At 33.7% G+C, this 15,103-nt stretch overlaps 1 protein-coding gene across 1 annotated transcript; it reads left to right on the top strand.

Moving 5' to 3' along the window:
• Positions 1 to 2,389: 2,389 nt before the first annotated feature.
• On the top strand, positions 2,390 to 15,103 carry LOC115974887 (aberrant root formation protein 4). Its single transcript, XM_031095435.1, has 14 exons — positions 2,390 to 2,673; positions 2,926 to 3,102; positions 3,194 to 3,343; positions 5,560 to 5,623; positions 7,967 to 8,142; positions 8,229 to 8,288; positions 8,536 to 8,686; positions 8,806 to 8,865; positions 8,955 to 9,223; positions 9,310 to 9,381; positions 9,589 to 9,666; positions 9,754 to 9,960; positions 12,590 to 12,641; positions 14,665 to 15,103. Exons 1-14 carry the CDS (start codon positions 2,590 to 2,592, stop codon positions 14,874 to 14,876), a joined length of 1,812 nt encoding a protein of 603 aa, XP_030951295.1. The 5' UTR covers positions 2,390 to 2,589; the 3' UTR covers positions 14,877 to 15,103.

Below are 15,103 nucleotides of genomic sequence, written 5' to 3'. Positions count from 1 at the left end.
TACTGCCTACCCTACGGCTAATCATTATTTTCCCTCAGTCTTCTAGTTGAAGTAGGAATTAAATCAGTGGCTTTCAAGTGAAGATGAGTTGGTTAAGAAAATGGCAGCAAAGATGTTAGCTAAGTTTGATAAATATTGGAGTGACATTCATGATATCATGAGTTTGGCTATTGTTTTAGATCCAATATATAAATTGATGTTATTGACCTTTTATTTTAATAAAATGTATGGTAGTAAGGCTAACGAAGAAATTGACAAGGTTAAGAACCTTCTTTTTGAGTTGTTTGCGGAGTATGACTTAGAAAACATTGATAGAGGAGTCATTTATTCTCAAGCTTCATCTTCTACATCTACATCAAGTGTTGCACATGAACATGATGATACAATGAGGGACTATGATTTGTTTGTTAGTAATGCGACTATTAACATAGGCCAAAGGAGTAGGGATTCTATATCAGAGTTTGAACTTTATACTAGTGAGAAAGTGGCACCTAGAACTAAACAATTTGATGTTTTGGGTTGGTAGAAGTGTAATGCTAGTAAGTATCCTACCTTGCGACGCATTGCAAGGGATATTTTGGCTATCCCTATGACAACAGTTGCCTCAGAGTCGGCTTTTAGCACTAGCGGGAGATTGTTGAGTCCACATTGTAGCCGTCTTCATCATGATACCTTAGAAGCCATTGATGTGTGGGCAGAATTGGTTATGGAGCGAACTTAAAAGTGTACTAAAAGATGCTACCATTCAAAACGTTCTTGATGATTATGAAGAAGATGAACTGGAGGAAAGTTAGGCCATGGAGCTTTCAGACTAATGGATAGGTATTATTGTCCTTGATTATCCTTGATTTTGGTCTATGTTTGGAAACTGGTACTTTAGTTTAGGTAGAGTTAGAATGATATGCTAAGTAGAGAAAGGTGTAATTGTAAGATTTTTATGAAATGATTTGTGTTTGTGTATGTGAATATGAAACAATATTTGGGTATTGTGAATTTTTTGTTTATGTGTTTATTGTGTTGTATCACTGTGTGTGTTTATGTATTCTCCGCTACTTTTTTTTTTTAAGAGCTCTTTCTAGTAATAAAAGTCCGAGTGGAATGCCATAATGGTAAACTTTTTGGGGTTGAATATTATAGTAGTTGATGATTCATGATTTGAGCACTCAGTTGCAAAATTGCACCAACCATAGTTTAAACAAGACTGTGTGGAAAAACCCAGTATTGCCCCTTTTCTGAGTAGTGTTCTGATCATAATATAGTTAAGAAATGAATTTTTTTTTTCTTGGGCGCATTCCATGAGGACCCCCAACAGTATCTGAACACCAGCCTCCCCAAGAAATTCCATATTTGATGCTAGAGTCAAAGACACAGAATTCAAGTGTTGGCTGATATTTTGGGAAATAACTATTAATTTACTAAGGAAGTATGTTTGAAGTTTCTCATTTTGTAATGAATTGGTATATTGAGTTATGTCATTTAAAGATTGTTTGGAGTTGTGTTTTATGCCCAAGGAGGAAGAATTCCTTGGAGACAAGCAAAGCAAGAACTGAGACAATTATGTACTGTTAGTTTTTAGTTTTTATTACCTCTGGTAGGGGTATGCACTTAAATACTTGCTGTATTTGCTGCTTATGTGGCCTCTTTGAGCTATAATCTCTGTTTTACTTTAATAGATTTAGATTATTTGCATGACATGTTTTTCTATTTTCCTTCCAGTTTAATTATGTGATCCATTTCTTTTTTGTTTTCTAACTAACGCATACCTGTGCATTTTTTTAATAGGTTGCTTATGATTCAACAATGTATGGATGCTGTGTGTTAGTTGAAGAACTTGTACAAAAGCCCTTTGGATTGCTTTCCATGATTTCAGATAAACAACCTTCTTGCCCACCTTTAAGTCGTCATATATTAACCACAAAGAGATGTTATTGCATTCTCTCGAGGCTTCCCTTTTTTAAATTGCATTTTGGTGTACTGAATAGTTGTGTTCATCCAGTGGAAATATTTTACATTAAAAAGCTTGAAAGTGACTTTTACTACTGTTATATTGACCTTGATTTTGTAAAATTTATTTTAGGAGTTGTCATTTGCTTGACAAACAACTGAAGAGGCAGAGGAAAATGTTGCTTCTTTATTTTATTTTTTATCTAATAAAATTTATATCTTTATTTAAAAAAGAAAGAAAGGAAGAAAGATAGAAGCAGATACAAACTAATCAATAAATTTTTTTTATTGATTAGTTTTTTCTTTTTTAAGATTGGTTAGTTTTTATGTTAAAATGTTTTGAATTAAAAAAAAATTAAATGGGTTTTGGGTTTTAGTAAGATATGGATATTCATAAATAATATATTCGGATAAGATTTGGATATGAATATTAACGTGTATTGATAATCGGGTATTTATAGTTAAACTTTTCGGGTCGTGTATGGTATACCCTATCCATAACCTACCCATGCCATCCCTAGAGTTACAAGAGTATTCGAATTTTTGAACCATTAACGCCGAAGCTTCCAATTCTAGAACCAGACAATTCGAACTTCTGAGAGCTGAGATTCTAAAAGTTGTGCGATTTCAAGTTGCAGCGGCGCCATGTCAGAGGAGAGCGCAGACGATCACCGCCCCTCCTCTCCTCTCGTGCTTCGTGTTCGACAAATCCTCAACTCCTGCTCCAAAGTAAGTCCCGCCGCTTCTCTTTTCGAATTTCCCGATTCCTGTTTGGTTCCCGAGAAAATTACCAAGACTTTAAAAAAAAAAAAAAAAACTAAACCTACAAAGTATCATTATTGGCTTAGTTGACACTTCAGTCTTGAGGTTTCATTTATTTGTTTAAAAAAAGATACGAACAATAACAAAGTTAACACCATGATCAGTGACCAAACTTAGTGTTGATGTCTATAATCTTAGTTTTATATATATATCTTGTAGTTGATTGAAGGGGGAGATTCACTTCAATCTGAAAACTCGGTCTCGGAGCTTGTCAACTTTCTAGAGACGATATCAGATGCTGCTTTATCAGACCCTGATAATGTGGATGCACAGAACAATGCATTGGAAGTTCTTTTAGAAATTCATGGATATTTGTGTTCGCCTTCATCGGACCAGGTTTAATATTTTCCTCATTATGTTGATTGTTGCTGATCAATGTTATATGTAATTTGTTGATAACTTCGTAAATTGTTTGGTGGTGTGGCAGGAAGTTATTGATGCTCTGTCATTGGTGCTGCCAAAGACAGTCGCGAAGTTTGCATGTGTGTCGGACAGATGTTTGGAGATTGCTGATAGTGTTATTGATCGATTTATAGCAATGTGTAATCCAAGAGACATGCTTTCAATTCTTTGTGAGGTATGTTAGTGTATGTATGTAGTCAAGTTTGTGATGAATCTTTATATCGTTTTGTTGTTTTCTTAGGAATACGTAAGTTTGGAGTTTGAATCTTTATAACAATATTGAATTAAACATTATATAGAAAAAAGTGAAATTTTGGCTAGTCCTTGATAACGTCTCTGTATTTTGATTTACTTAAATTTTTACTTACTGCTACACTCTGCATAATTGACTTCAAATCATGAAAGCGAAATGGGTTTCTCCAAAAATTTCAGTATGGCTTGATTTGTAATTTATTACTCTAGGCAAACATATAGTTATGAGCACACAGAGATAAAACCATGTAATGCTTCTGCTAGCATTTCCATTGGTGGAATTTATGCTGTCCAACCATGTGTACTTGGATTGCACAGTTACTCACTAAGGATATTTAATGAACAAAGTTTGAGAAGATTCATTTTTAGTTTAGGATTACTAATTTGGAATGATTGCCAGTTAGGGTTTGGTTGTCTCATATTCCCATGTTGTGCAATGCAATTGCATCATGTATCTGTGTGTGTTTTAGCTTGTGTAGAGTCAGAAAATTTGGGTATTGGAGGGGTTCAAAGGGGTCATGGAAGGAGTGTTGGAAGAATTCTGTTGTTTGCCAAGCCTGTTTTAAATTGATGAATAAATAAATATCTCAATCTTGTAGTAAACACCCGGAACAGAGAGCTAAGATTATATGCATATTAAGTGAACAAATTTGTTAACTTGTTTAAATTCTTTAGATATCATGGCCAAAAACACAGGACTGCAAATTCTTACACTAAGGGGAGGAGAGTTCTGCCATTTTAAAGATTCTCCTATTTTGATCATCCCAAACACACAAAAGGAAGCTATTTGGGGCAACACTTTCTCTAAACTTTTGGGCTCTGCCTGGTAAAAGGTCTTGAGATTTCAGTTTGAGTGAAGCAAAGATGAATTTCAAGATATATTTATGCGATATAAATTGCTAATTGTGATATAGTGGGTTAAAGGAGGAAGACAAGGTTTTTGAAAAGTTTCCAACATTTATGAGAGAAGTACTTGATACTCTAGGGTCATTGAGTACAACTTTTCATGTATTTTGTGGTCAACGAATAATCTTGGGCTGCCTAGCTTGAAGAACCACATATTTTTTAATTGTGAAATGGGGCTTCCCTACTTGAAGAATTTTAAGGCATAATTTTGTGGAAAGCAAGAATGATTGTGGTTCTATGGTGGTGTCTTGGTTGGTGTACGTTTGAGGATGCGGAAAGTATTGGGACTCAATTGTTAGCTATGTTTACTAGTTCTTTATTTGATTGGTCTCACGCTTGGTGGTTTCTTGGACTCAATTGTTGCCTTTCTGTACGTAATCATTTTTATTCATAATTCTTTTAGATTGTGTCAAATGTACATGAAGTAGTCTTTTTGCAACAAAATATTTCTTTACTTATCCCAAAAACAAAAAAAATCTGGGGCTTCACTAATCTTAGAAGATCTAGCAAGATAGCAAAACATGTCCTGAAAACTGCAAATATTAACAGTTTGCACCATAAAACTCTTAATCAACATGCACCACTCTTTGACTTTGATACCAATTTATTAGATGGTTGTGTTAGACTTATGAAAAGAAAATGTTATGATGGATCTCGTCACCTCCCTGCCTAGTGCCCCTCTCAACTCCTGACATTATGTAGCGTCTAGTGTCTTTTAGCTCCTAACCAATATGTAGCTCCTACTTTCTACACTATCATTATATATAGCTTTTTATTTTTCACCTCCTATTGATGAATGTTTCAAATTATCTTATTGTTGTACAGACATTAGTCTTTTACTTTGTGACTCCTACGTGTCAAGTTTTTCTCAGCACTTATTTCTGTTATTCATTTTGCTTTCAAATCTTAATTTTTCATGTTTTGAGTGACTGATCAAAGCAGACATTAGAAATGGAGCTTTATGACGTCATTATAATAATTTATATGCATAAATGGAATTTCTCTATATATGAACCATCAGATATTAGTCTTCAGTTTGTTATCTGATATTTGTGAACCTAGATTTTGCTGCTTCAATTATGTGGGATAATTGCGATACCTCTGTATTTTTCATTGCTTCTTATATTTGTAGAGGAGTGTGTATGCTTAATTGATCCATTAACTTTATTACTTGTAATTACTTTTTGTTCTGTGGTCTAGTTTTTTGCTAACAAGTGATTTTGATTGTACCAGGCATTAAGTAAGACGATCAAGGCTTCTGCTTATGTTGCCCCTCTCCTAAGTGGGCTCTCAAAAGGTAATGAAATTCATTTGTGTTGCCTTAATGGATGAAAGCAGTGGTATATTAGTTTATTTACATATTAATAAACTACACGGCATCCATGGAATTGGCCCAATCCAATTGAGAAATTGCTGATAATGTCTTCTTTTTGCATAATTTCTTCTTCGTAGTATTATTACATACAATTGATTTTTCTGTAAAATAAATTCAATAAAAGCACAATAATTTGATGAAACATGCTCTGATACAAACACAAAAATACATCGATTCTTGATCTTGGATATGATATGGCAGGGATATATTAATGATTAAAGATTTAATAAATAATTAAATAATTTTAAGTTTTGATTACCATTTTGGTTGTCAACATTTGCTACATGTTTCAAAATGATCCCTAACCTTTCAATTGTGTCATTCTAGTCCTTAACCTTTTGTTCTTGTGTCAAAATAGTCACTGCTTTTAAGTAATGGGTGGAAAGTCTGATGTTGCAAATGGCGAGATTAGAATAATATGTTTATTTTAACTGGATGACACCGTGTATGCCACGTGATCATTATTTAAGAAAAAAATAAAGCAAAATAATTTCTCTAGTTTTTCGAAGGAGGAGGGATTGCTTGGAGGAAACCTGTCCAAGCGCAACAACTGGTTGCGCCTTCCCATGATTATCTTCAGCCTATTCTTGTTGGTTCTTTTAATTTATATGATTTCTCTCTATGTTTATTCTTATTGTTCTCAAGGACCATATAAGTTCTATGTCGTGCTTGATTGTGGAAGTACTTGAACTAGAGGTTATGTATATCAAGCATCCCTTGATCTCAACATTGCATGCATTCTTCCTATTGCATGGATATCATTTATGGAGGGTCTTCACAAGAAGCCTAGTTACACATTGGGTGGGCTAGGTTGAGGGCCAAAATGGTAATTAAACGTAATTTTAAATATTTCTTTTGCTAATTTTTAGTTGAAAAGATGAATAACAGGCACCAAAGGAATAAAATAAGTACAAATAATGAAATTAATTTTAAAGCTATAAATAACCAAAAAAAAAAAAAAAAAAAAAACACAACTCATGATCATTGTTTGACATCTATAAAGATTTGGAAGGGTTTCCTCAGTCTTCTTATAAATCTGTGTCCAGTTTTCATAATGTTAGTTAAATATGCACATCAAATTATAGGGAAACCTTTCATGTAGTATTGTTTTCTAGTTCCATACTTCCACCTCAAATCTTTGAAGGGCAAAATATTGGGACTTAAGTGATTTGGGTTAATTGGTCAGGCAATGTCTAAATCTGAAAAAGATTTATATTCAGCAACTTTCTCTATGCTGGGGTTCGCATTCTAATTTTGTGTCATAGGTAATAAAGTGTTATTCTATTCAATGCCATTACTGTTTCTAGGGGTTTCCCTTTAATTAACATTATGAAAAGTGAATTTAAAGCCAGAGTCCTTTCAACTTGAAGTAAGAGGAATAGATATGTGTGGAAGGGATGCTGGGTTCCATATTTTGAAGTGAAGGAACAGAAAAGTCCTTAGTGAGCAACTTGTTTGCAATAGCTCTTTTTAAGAGCAATCCTAGTGCCGGAGAAGTAGCTGGTCTTTTGTAGGGAAAATTATGGAGTCACTTATAGGTTTTTGTGCAATTTGGGCGGGCATCACAATTACAGGGCTGAGCTGAGTCTACAACATAGCCACAGATATGGTCAGAGACATCAACTGCAGATTGGCTGACTGCTCAGGGTCCTTTCGGAAAATTCAGCTGTATTGAGCCTAGGCCTGTTCAAGCCAGAAATTTAAAGGTGTCAAAGCTCCTTCTGGAGGAGAACTGAGCCATCTCAAATTAAACTAAATTTAATCTTGTCTTGGATGCTGATGTTTGGAGAAGAATATTGCAAAGTTGACTAACTAAACAAATGCTCTTTGATTTAACAAATAGCTATCTCTTCTTGATTTCTTTTTAGTTGAAATGCAGCTGCCCAGTGAAAATTGGGCAGTTTATTATTTATATTATGTTGAGACTATAGGGATAGCTTTCAAGCCTATTGAAGCCATTTATAAAGAATTTCCACTACCCTAATTTATATATCTTAGTTCAGATCCAGTATCTGTATTGACAACTGGTGATTGAGAGATATTTCTATATATCTTGGTTTTCTATGGGCACATGTACCAAAAGTTTAACCAAATAAAGATGTCTAAATTTTATCTTTATGTGCAAATTTTCTTGCAGTTCTGTTCTTGTACAATGTGGTTCCGTGCTTAAAATCTGTGTGACTGTGTATGAAAGATGTGAAAGCTACATTTTTTGCCTGCAGTGGGCTGAGAAAGTTGTTGGTCCATACTCTTTTTGGTTTTCAGTATTTCTTTCCATTCAGAGGCGTCACTTTGAGCAAGTAAAAGTAGCAGTTCCTGTTATCGTTAGTGTTTTAAAGGTCATCTCTTCAGAGCCAGAAGATGGAGATACAGAAATTGATGGTTTGTTTGATAGAGCTGTAGGCATTGCCAATTCTATACATGAAGTTTGCACAAAGTTGGTCTGTGACACTCCCATACAGTATTATTCTTTATATTTTTTATATCCTCTTATGAGATTGTGATGACCTTCCGTTCTGTGAAACAGGAGGGCATTGTAAATGAAAAACTTCATGCTCTACTTGGTCTATATGTCTTGCAAATCATGGTTGGCATTTCTCTGTGGAACTGAACTTCCAATTTGAGCATTAATTTTTTTTTGTTACATCTAGAAAATACTTTCATGTTTGACTGTATACAGTCATCTCTCCTCTTTCATTTGCTTGTGGGTTTTTATTTTTATTTTTATTTATTTGTTTAAAATTTTGTATTTTAGTAGTAATTTCTTATTTATCTATTTTACTGCTTTTTAATATATCTGTGTATGTGTCTTGAAATACACCCTTGATATGCAGGCTCTTGTCTCAGTCAGCATGTTTTATAAAAGATCAAGCTGTCATCAATTGGTGTCACGATTGTCATGCTTCTACCCTTATTGTAGCATATCATATTTTGGATTAATAACCGGGTCTGATGTTGACAAAATGACCAACATTGTTACAGGAGGTATACTTACTTTTGTATACTATATTGATCACCTCTCTTGCTCTAGCTTGTTGGTTTTTTCATTTGTTTATTTATTATTATTATTATTATTACATTTTTCTGTTTGACAAAATGCACAGAAGATGAAGATGATTATATGAGCTGTTTATCCTATGTCAAACATGGTGCATCACTTTCAGGTTCATGCTTTTGAATAAAGATTTGATCATTCTATTGGAAGTTCTCCAGATATTATTTGTCTGAAATGCATTTAATTTTATCGAGGCAGTGATTTGGGGCAATATTTTGGATGGGGTTGCCCAGGCTGCTAATGAGGACCTGACTGCTGTCAAGGATGAACTTCGAAGTAACCAGACTGAAAGGTGGCAAGCAGTAGGCATGTTGAAGCACATTTACTCTTTTGTTAATCTGCCATGGGAGTTAAAGAAACATGCCATCGACTTTTTGCTTTGCATCACTGATGAAAACATCTCCCAAAAATGTGATGAACATATAGACTTCTCATCTTATATGCCTAGTCTTTTTGCTGCTTTACAGGTAGAAGTTTGTCAGCTTTAGTTTATACATTATATACATTTGTCTTATTAAAATTTCTTCTATGATGATCAAAACTAACATTTCAGGCTATTAAAATGGTCATCATGTATGCTCCAGATACTGTGCTAAGGAAGCTTTCCTTTGATGCATTTAAAAGGGTACGGAATTTATCTCTTAATGCTTTGATGTTGTAAATCTACAAGAAATTTATTTGCTGTGTTATCCAAAAGTGGGTTATGTTTTGGTCCTTACCATTTTTAATTTAAAACTTTTAAGATTTTACTGTGTTTTACACTATATTCTCTCTTTTTTACCTTCTTTACATGCATTGTTAATACCTGCTTCTCTTTGCTACTCAAAACCAGGTACTTGCTGATATTCCAATTTCTCAGAGGTTTGACATTTTAAAAGCTTTGATTACAAATAGTGACTCTTCCTCCATGGTAATTTTTTCAAGCCAGTTTCTATGATTTTTAACCTTTTAGAGTCAAGGCTTCATTATCTGATGTATTCGTAACAATGTTTTGTAGATTGCAATTCTTATAGATCTTGTTAAAGGGGAAATGTACATGGAAAATCGCAAAAGAATATCAACGGGAAATAATGAAGCTCAGCAAACTGGAAATAAAGAATGCCCAAATCCATTTTGTTGGAATGCCAGCGTCCTTGAACTGGTGGAGTTTGTTTTGAGGCCGCCGCAGGGAGGACCTCCATCCCTTCCTGAGCATGGTGATGCGGTATTTATTCTAGTAGCATTTTAAAATCTTCTGATTTTATTATTTTTGTCAGTAATGCTTCATTTTTTTATATTGCGACTTTTATTTTGTTCCTTTACAATATTTCTTTATGCTGTTTAGCAGATTGCTATGGCATTTATTATTCTCTCTCTCTCTTGAAGATTGGATGCCACAGCACTGGATAACCATATATGTGTGATAAGTGAATAAAGTTCTTGTGTAGCATATAGGTTGTTAGAGTTACTGTTATTTTTCTATTTGCTAGTCATATTAATTATACTAGCATAATGATATTCTTGTAATCTTGCCATATCACCATAACATAAATGTTTGCCAAGGTGAGGGACTGATTGATTAAGCCTAAACAATTTTTTGTTCTTTCTCCTCTCTGTCTCTGTCTCTCTCTATTTTTCTCTCTCTTTCTTTACTCTTAACCCAAAATTTTCATATTTTACAACTCAACTTGGTATCAAAGCATTGTGATCCAACCTATAACCCATTAAAGCACTCTAGAGATTGTGTTCAGATGTCATCGGTGTGCTAATTTCAGCACTGACATGGTCACCAAAATTTGGCAACCACATTATTTCACTCACTGGCATCCCTTGATAATTTTGGTGATTTTTCCCTTTTTTTTTGAAGCCATCTGGTATGATTATAAATTTCCATTGTTTTGTTTTGTTTTTGTTGTTGTTGATGTTTTTTTTTTTTTAAAATTTCTTTTTCGGCACCAACTGTCAGATATGACTTTCCGGCTCTTTTTGGCAGGCTTCCTTCTATCGCAAAATAGACTTTAGAAGAGGATATATGATGTTGGTTTGTGTGGTTTTTGTGTTTTTCTATGGTTTGGTTGCTGGGAATTTATTAATTGGAATCTGTTTCCTTTTGATTTTAAAAGTTGTTTGGTGGCTGATTAGTTGAATTTGATTATTGTTCTAGTTTTTTGGAGTGTATTACTTCAGCGCATGCTCTTATACCAAGTAGAGTTGTAAACTAGAAAATTAGGGTTGAGAGAGAGAGAGAGAGAGAGAGAGAATTAGCACATGTATATATTATATTATAATATGGCAAGATTACAAGAATACCCTAGTACTTTATGAAATTGAAAAAAAAAAAAAAAAACTCTAAAAGAGGACATAATAAAAATGCCTTATATCATCATTCTTGAACCCAATTAATTCAGTTAATGGCAAATATCCATTTAATTGTTGTTTTTGTTGTTCTCTGTCACTCTTAAAATCAGTGGACACTTAGGCTTCGTTTGGGAAGAGAGAATGGAATAGAATGGAAAGGAAAGAAAAGAATCATTATATAATATTCTTTCATTCCCTTGTTTAGGAGTTTTAATGGAGAGAATGGAAAGCCCATTCCCTTGCTTGGGAGTTTAAGTAGGAGGGAACACTCATTCCTCTCTATTTCCTTAAAACCTCAAATTTTCATTCCATTCAAAATTTGGAGGAATGGGAGGGAATGAAATTAGATTTAATGATTTTTTCACTAAAACTCCCAAAATACCTCTATATATTCAACTATTTATTTTAAAATAGGGGTCTAATAGTAATATTATCATAAAATGATTTCATTCCATTTCTTTTATATTACTCCAAAATATGATTACTTACATTCCATTCATTTTCATTCTTTTCCATTTCTTATTTTAAAACATCCAATTAAGCTTACTTAATTCCATTCCATTTCATTATTTTCCTCCCTTACTTAAATACATTCCATTCAATTTCATTCCTTTCCATTCCCTTATAATCATTTCATTCCATTCTATTCTATTCCCTTATGAACTCCCAAACGGAGCCTTAGGTGGCCATTAAGTGTTGTTTAAAAAATAAATATGGGAAATTATGTCTATTCATTATCCTTGTACTAATATACAAAAAATAAACAACAGCAATAACTCTAACAGAGGACATAATAAAAATGCCTTGTATTATCAGACTTGAACCCAATCAATTCAATTAATGGTCAGTATTCATTTAATTGTTGTGGTTCTCTCTCTCTCTTAAATCAGTGGAAACTTAGATGGCCATTAAGTGTCATTTGAAAAATAAGTATGGGCAATTATTTCAATTCATTATTTTTATTAAAAGCTGGAACAATGCACTAGAGAGTTTTAACACTAGAGCTTAAAATTTCAGCTTTAGCCTTAAAACTGTTTTCAGCTTTAAAGCCCTTTAGCGAAATTACTAAACATATGACAGTTTCTGCTAAATTTTAATAGCATTAAAGCTCTTTTCTGGAAGTGCGTTGACAGACCTCGTGTATTGTTTAAAATACATACTACAACCATGTCCATGCTCTGTGTTGGTTTAGTTCACAGTGGGTAGTGTTTTTTCTATTTGGCTTATGTCAAGACGTGTATTTGTGGTTTTAGTATGCCGTCTATGATAATGTTATTAGTTTAGCCATTTTTAAAAAAAAAATTAAATAGGTAAATAAACTTTTGGGTAAAAAATGTGCAAAAGAAGACGAGATGTTTACAGCCTAGAAGTGTTTAGAGTAACTTATTTATTCATCCTAATGATGAAGATTTCTTTTTATCTTTGAATTTGAGTTATGATACGTTAATGAATCAGTGCTGACTAATTAATGGATTCCTTGATCAAACTTTCCACAGGTTCTATCTGCCCTCAATTTGTACAGATTTGTATTAATAACAGAGTCAACAGGTAATTCATTATTTTTTCTAGTTAAGGTAGTAGGGAGAAGGTTTTACCCATGCCAGTGTGCTTTGTTGTTGCATAAATTTTAGTGCTAAACTGCTAATCCTTTTATCCTGCTTTTTATATGGTAGTAAGGAAAGGACAAACAAGGGGTAACAAATGGAAATACACCAAAATAATGACAAATATCCCAACAGATTTATATATTTATATATATATATATATATATATACATTTTCTGTTAACTTAAGTTCTTTAACATTATCAAAATAATATATATTGACTTTTCTTTTACAAATCTCTTCTATAGCTGCCATTTATTAGTGCTATACCCTTTTCATTTTTTACAAAAAGAACACAAAAAAACCCTTTTGGTTTCCCTAATAGCACGAAACCCCTTGAGGTTTGAATGTAACAGTTAACCCCCCTGTGGTATTGTTTGTGTAAACTGTTAATTATGTATTACTTCACCCCACAGGTTATTGACTGTAACACAGACCTCCATTATGGGATTGTTTTGTGAAAATGAAACTCTAAATATGGACACGCGTCATTGCACGAGGAACTCACCTATTGTTTTAGCGGATATTTAACCATACACATAAAACAATGTCATAGGGGTTAAGTATTACATTCAAAGCTTCATGGGTTCTATGTTCCCCATATTTTTTCTTGAATGAGATTTCTATTATCTATCAAAAAGTAGGGCAAAATGGAGCCACAATTTTTCAACTTTGAGTCGATTACAAACTGATTCCCCAATGTTCCAATTTGAAATTTCAACTCCCTAAAGTTACTGAAATGGTGAAATTAGGTTAACTGTGCACAATGTGTGGACAGAGAGTGTTTTCCTCTCTTCTTTTCTCCTTCATTGATCTCTCTTCTCTCTCACTGGCCGCCTCTGCAATTTAAATCACAATCATCTACGTAATCCTCTCTTCGCCATTTGATCTTTAAGCATCAACATAATCCTCTCCCCAAACTACAAATTGCAAACTCAAATATCAAGCCCTACAAATGAGCACCTGCTGCAAGAGAAAATTAATAACAAAACCAATCAAAAGTGACACCCAATGATTTAATCAATCATATTCTAAAATGGTGTAAAAATCTTACTAGCTTTATATTTCCAGACACCCAGAGAACCATAAACAGAGAAAAGAAACAAAATGGTTTGACAAACACTGTCAGATTGCCACATTCCATTGTTTAAATCAAGGGGAATGTTAACAAGCACCTCTTGGTGCTTGTTAAGTACAAAAAAGACAAAAATTTGTCAGAAAAAGTCAAAAAAGACACCAAATAGTACCTACAAAACTGAAAAAATTGACATAAACCGCAAAAAAAGACAACTTTTGTCAGAAAAAAGTAAAAAAAAATTGTGGTTAATGGGCACCTTGCGGTGCCCGTTAACGCAACCCTTAAATCAATACGCCACTCTCCTCCAAATGAGAATAGACAAACCAAGTGAAAAAGGCACAGAATCTCTTGATTTCTCACCAAAAGCGTTCAGTGTTACCATTTCCAGAAAATAAGCACCATTTTCAAAACTCAGCAAACTAGGAAAATGAAATGATATGGCACCTTTCATTAGAGAATGGCATTCATATAATTATATCTTCTCACCTATGGACATGGAATAACAGAAAACCCCTAATCCAGACATTAAGAAAAAACAATAGGGAACAATGTTCAAACACTCAAGGCTGCTTTACACAGAGCCTGCCTGGCATAGGAAGGCTGGCTAGAGAAAAGGGAGATCGGAGAAGGAGAAAAGAGAATAGAGATAGAGAAGAAAAGAAAGAGGAAAGGAAAGCAAAAAGGACGTGTGTTTTGCATCTGAATTTTTCCTTCCACTCATTTCAGATTGGAATCTCAAGGGATAAGTTTGCGATTGACCCAAAGTTGGAGGGGTGTGGTTGCATTTTTTTCTAAAAAATTAATTAAAAAAAGAAAGAAAGATAATACATTTAAAATTAGGTCTAAAAGATGCTGTTTGTATTTTTGACTCAAGTAACAAATGGAACAGGAAAAACCAACTACACTGGAGTGCTGTCCAAGGAAAATTTACAGAAGGCATACAATGAGTGGCTCCTACCTCTGCGCACCCTTGTGACAGGCATAATGGCAAAGAATGGGAATGATTGTGATCAGCTTGCATTTGATGCAGTCTGTACCTTAAACCCGGTTGAGTTGGTTTTGTACAGGTGTATTGAGCTTGTTGAAGAAAAGCTGAAATAATCTACATAAAGTTGTCACTTATGTGTATGCTATTAGATGTTTCAGTCAATAGGTAAACCACATCTGAGCGGCATTGTAATGGGATAGAAAAGGTAACGTTTCCAGGGCAACGGTTCTTTGTGTTTTAATCTAATTTAGAAATTTTAGTGCCATATTTTTTTTTAATTTTTTTATGTAATGGATAGAATTCAGGATATATTTTATGGGTAAGATTGGTTTCTTCCGTA

Source organism: Quercus lobata, chromosome 2 (genome assembly GCF_001633185.2).
Source record: "Quercus lobata isolate SW786 chromosome 2, ValleyOak3.0 Primary Assembly, whole genome shotgun sequence".
Lineage (NCBI taxonomy): Eukaryota > Viridiplantae > Streptophyta > Magnoliopsida > Fagales > Fagaceae > Quercus > Quercus lobata.
This window is presented reverse-complemented; position numbering and strand designations above follow the sequence as displayed.

Coding starts and splice junctions, on each gene's coding strand:
- LOC115974887 (XM_031095435.1), top strand. CDS start 2,590: ATGTCAGAGGAGAGCGCAGACGATCACCGCCCCTCCTCTCCTCTCGTG. Junction 9,224..9,309: donor GTCTTTTTGCTGCTTTACAG/GTAGAAGTTTGT, acceptor CTAACATTTCAG/GCTATTAAAATGGTCATCAT. Junction 9,382..9,588: donor CCTTTGATGCATTTAAAAGG/GTACGGAATTTA, acceptor ACTCAAAACCAG/GTACTTGCTGATATTCCAAT.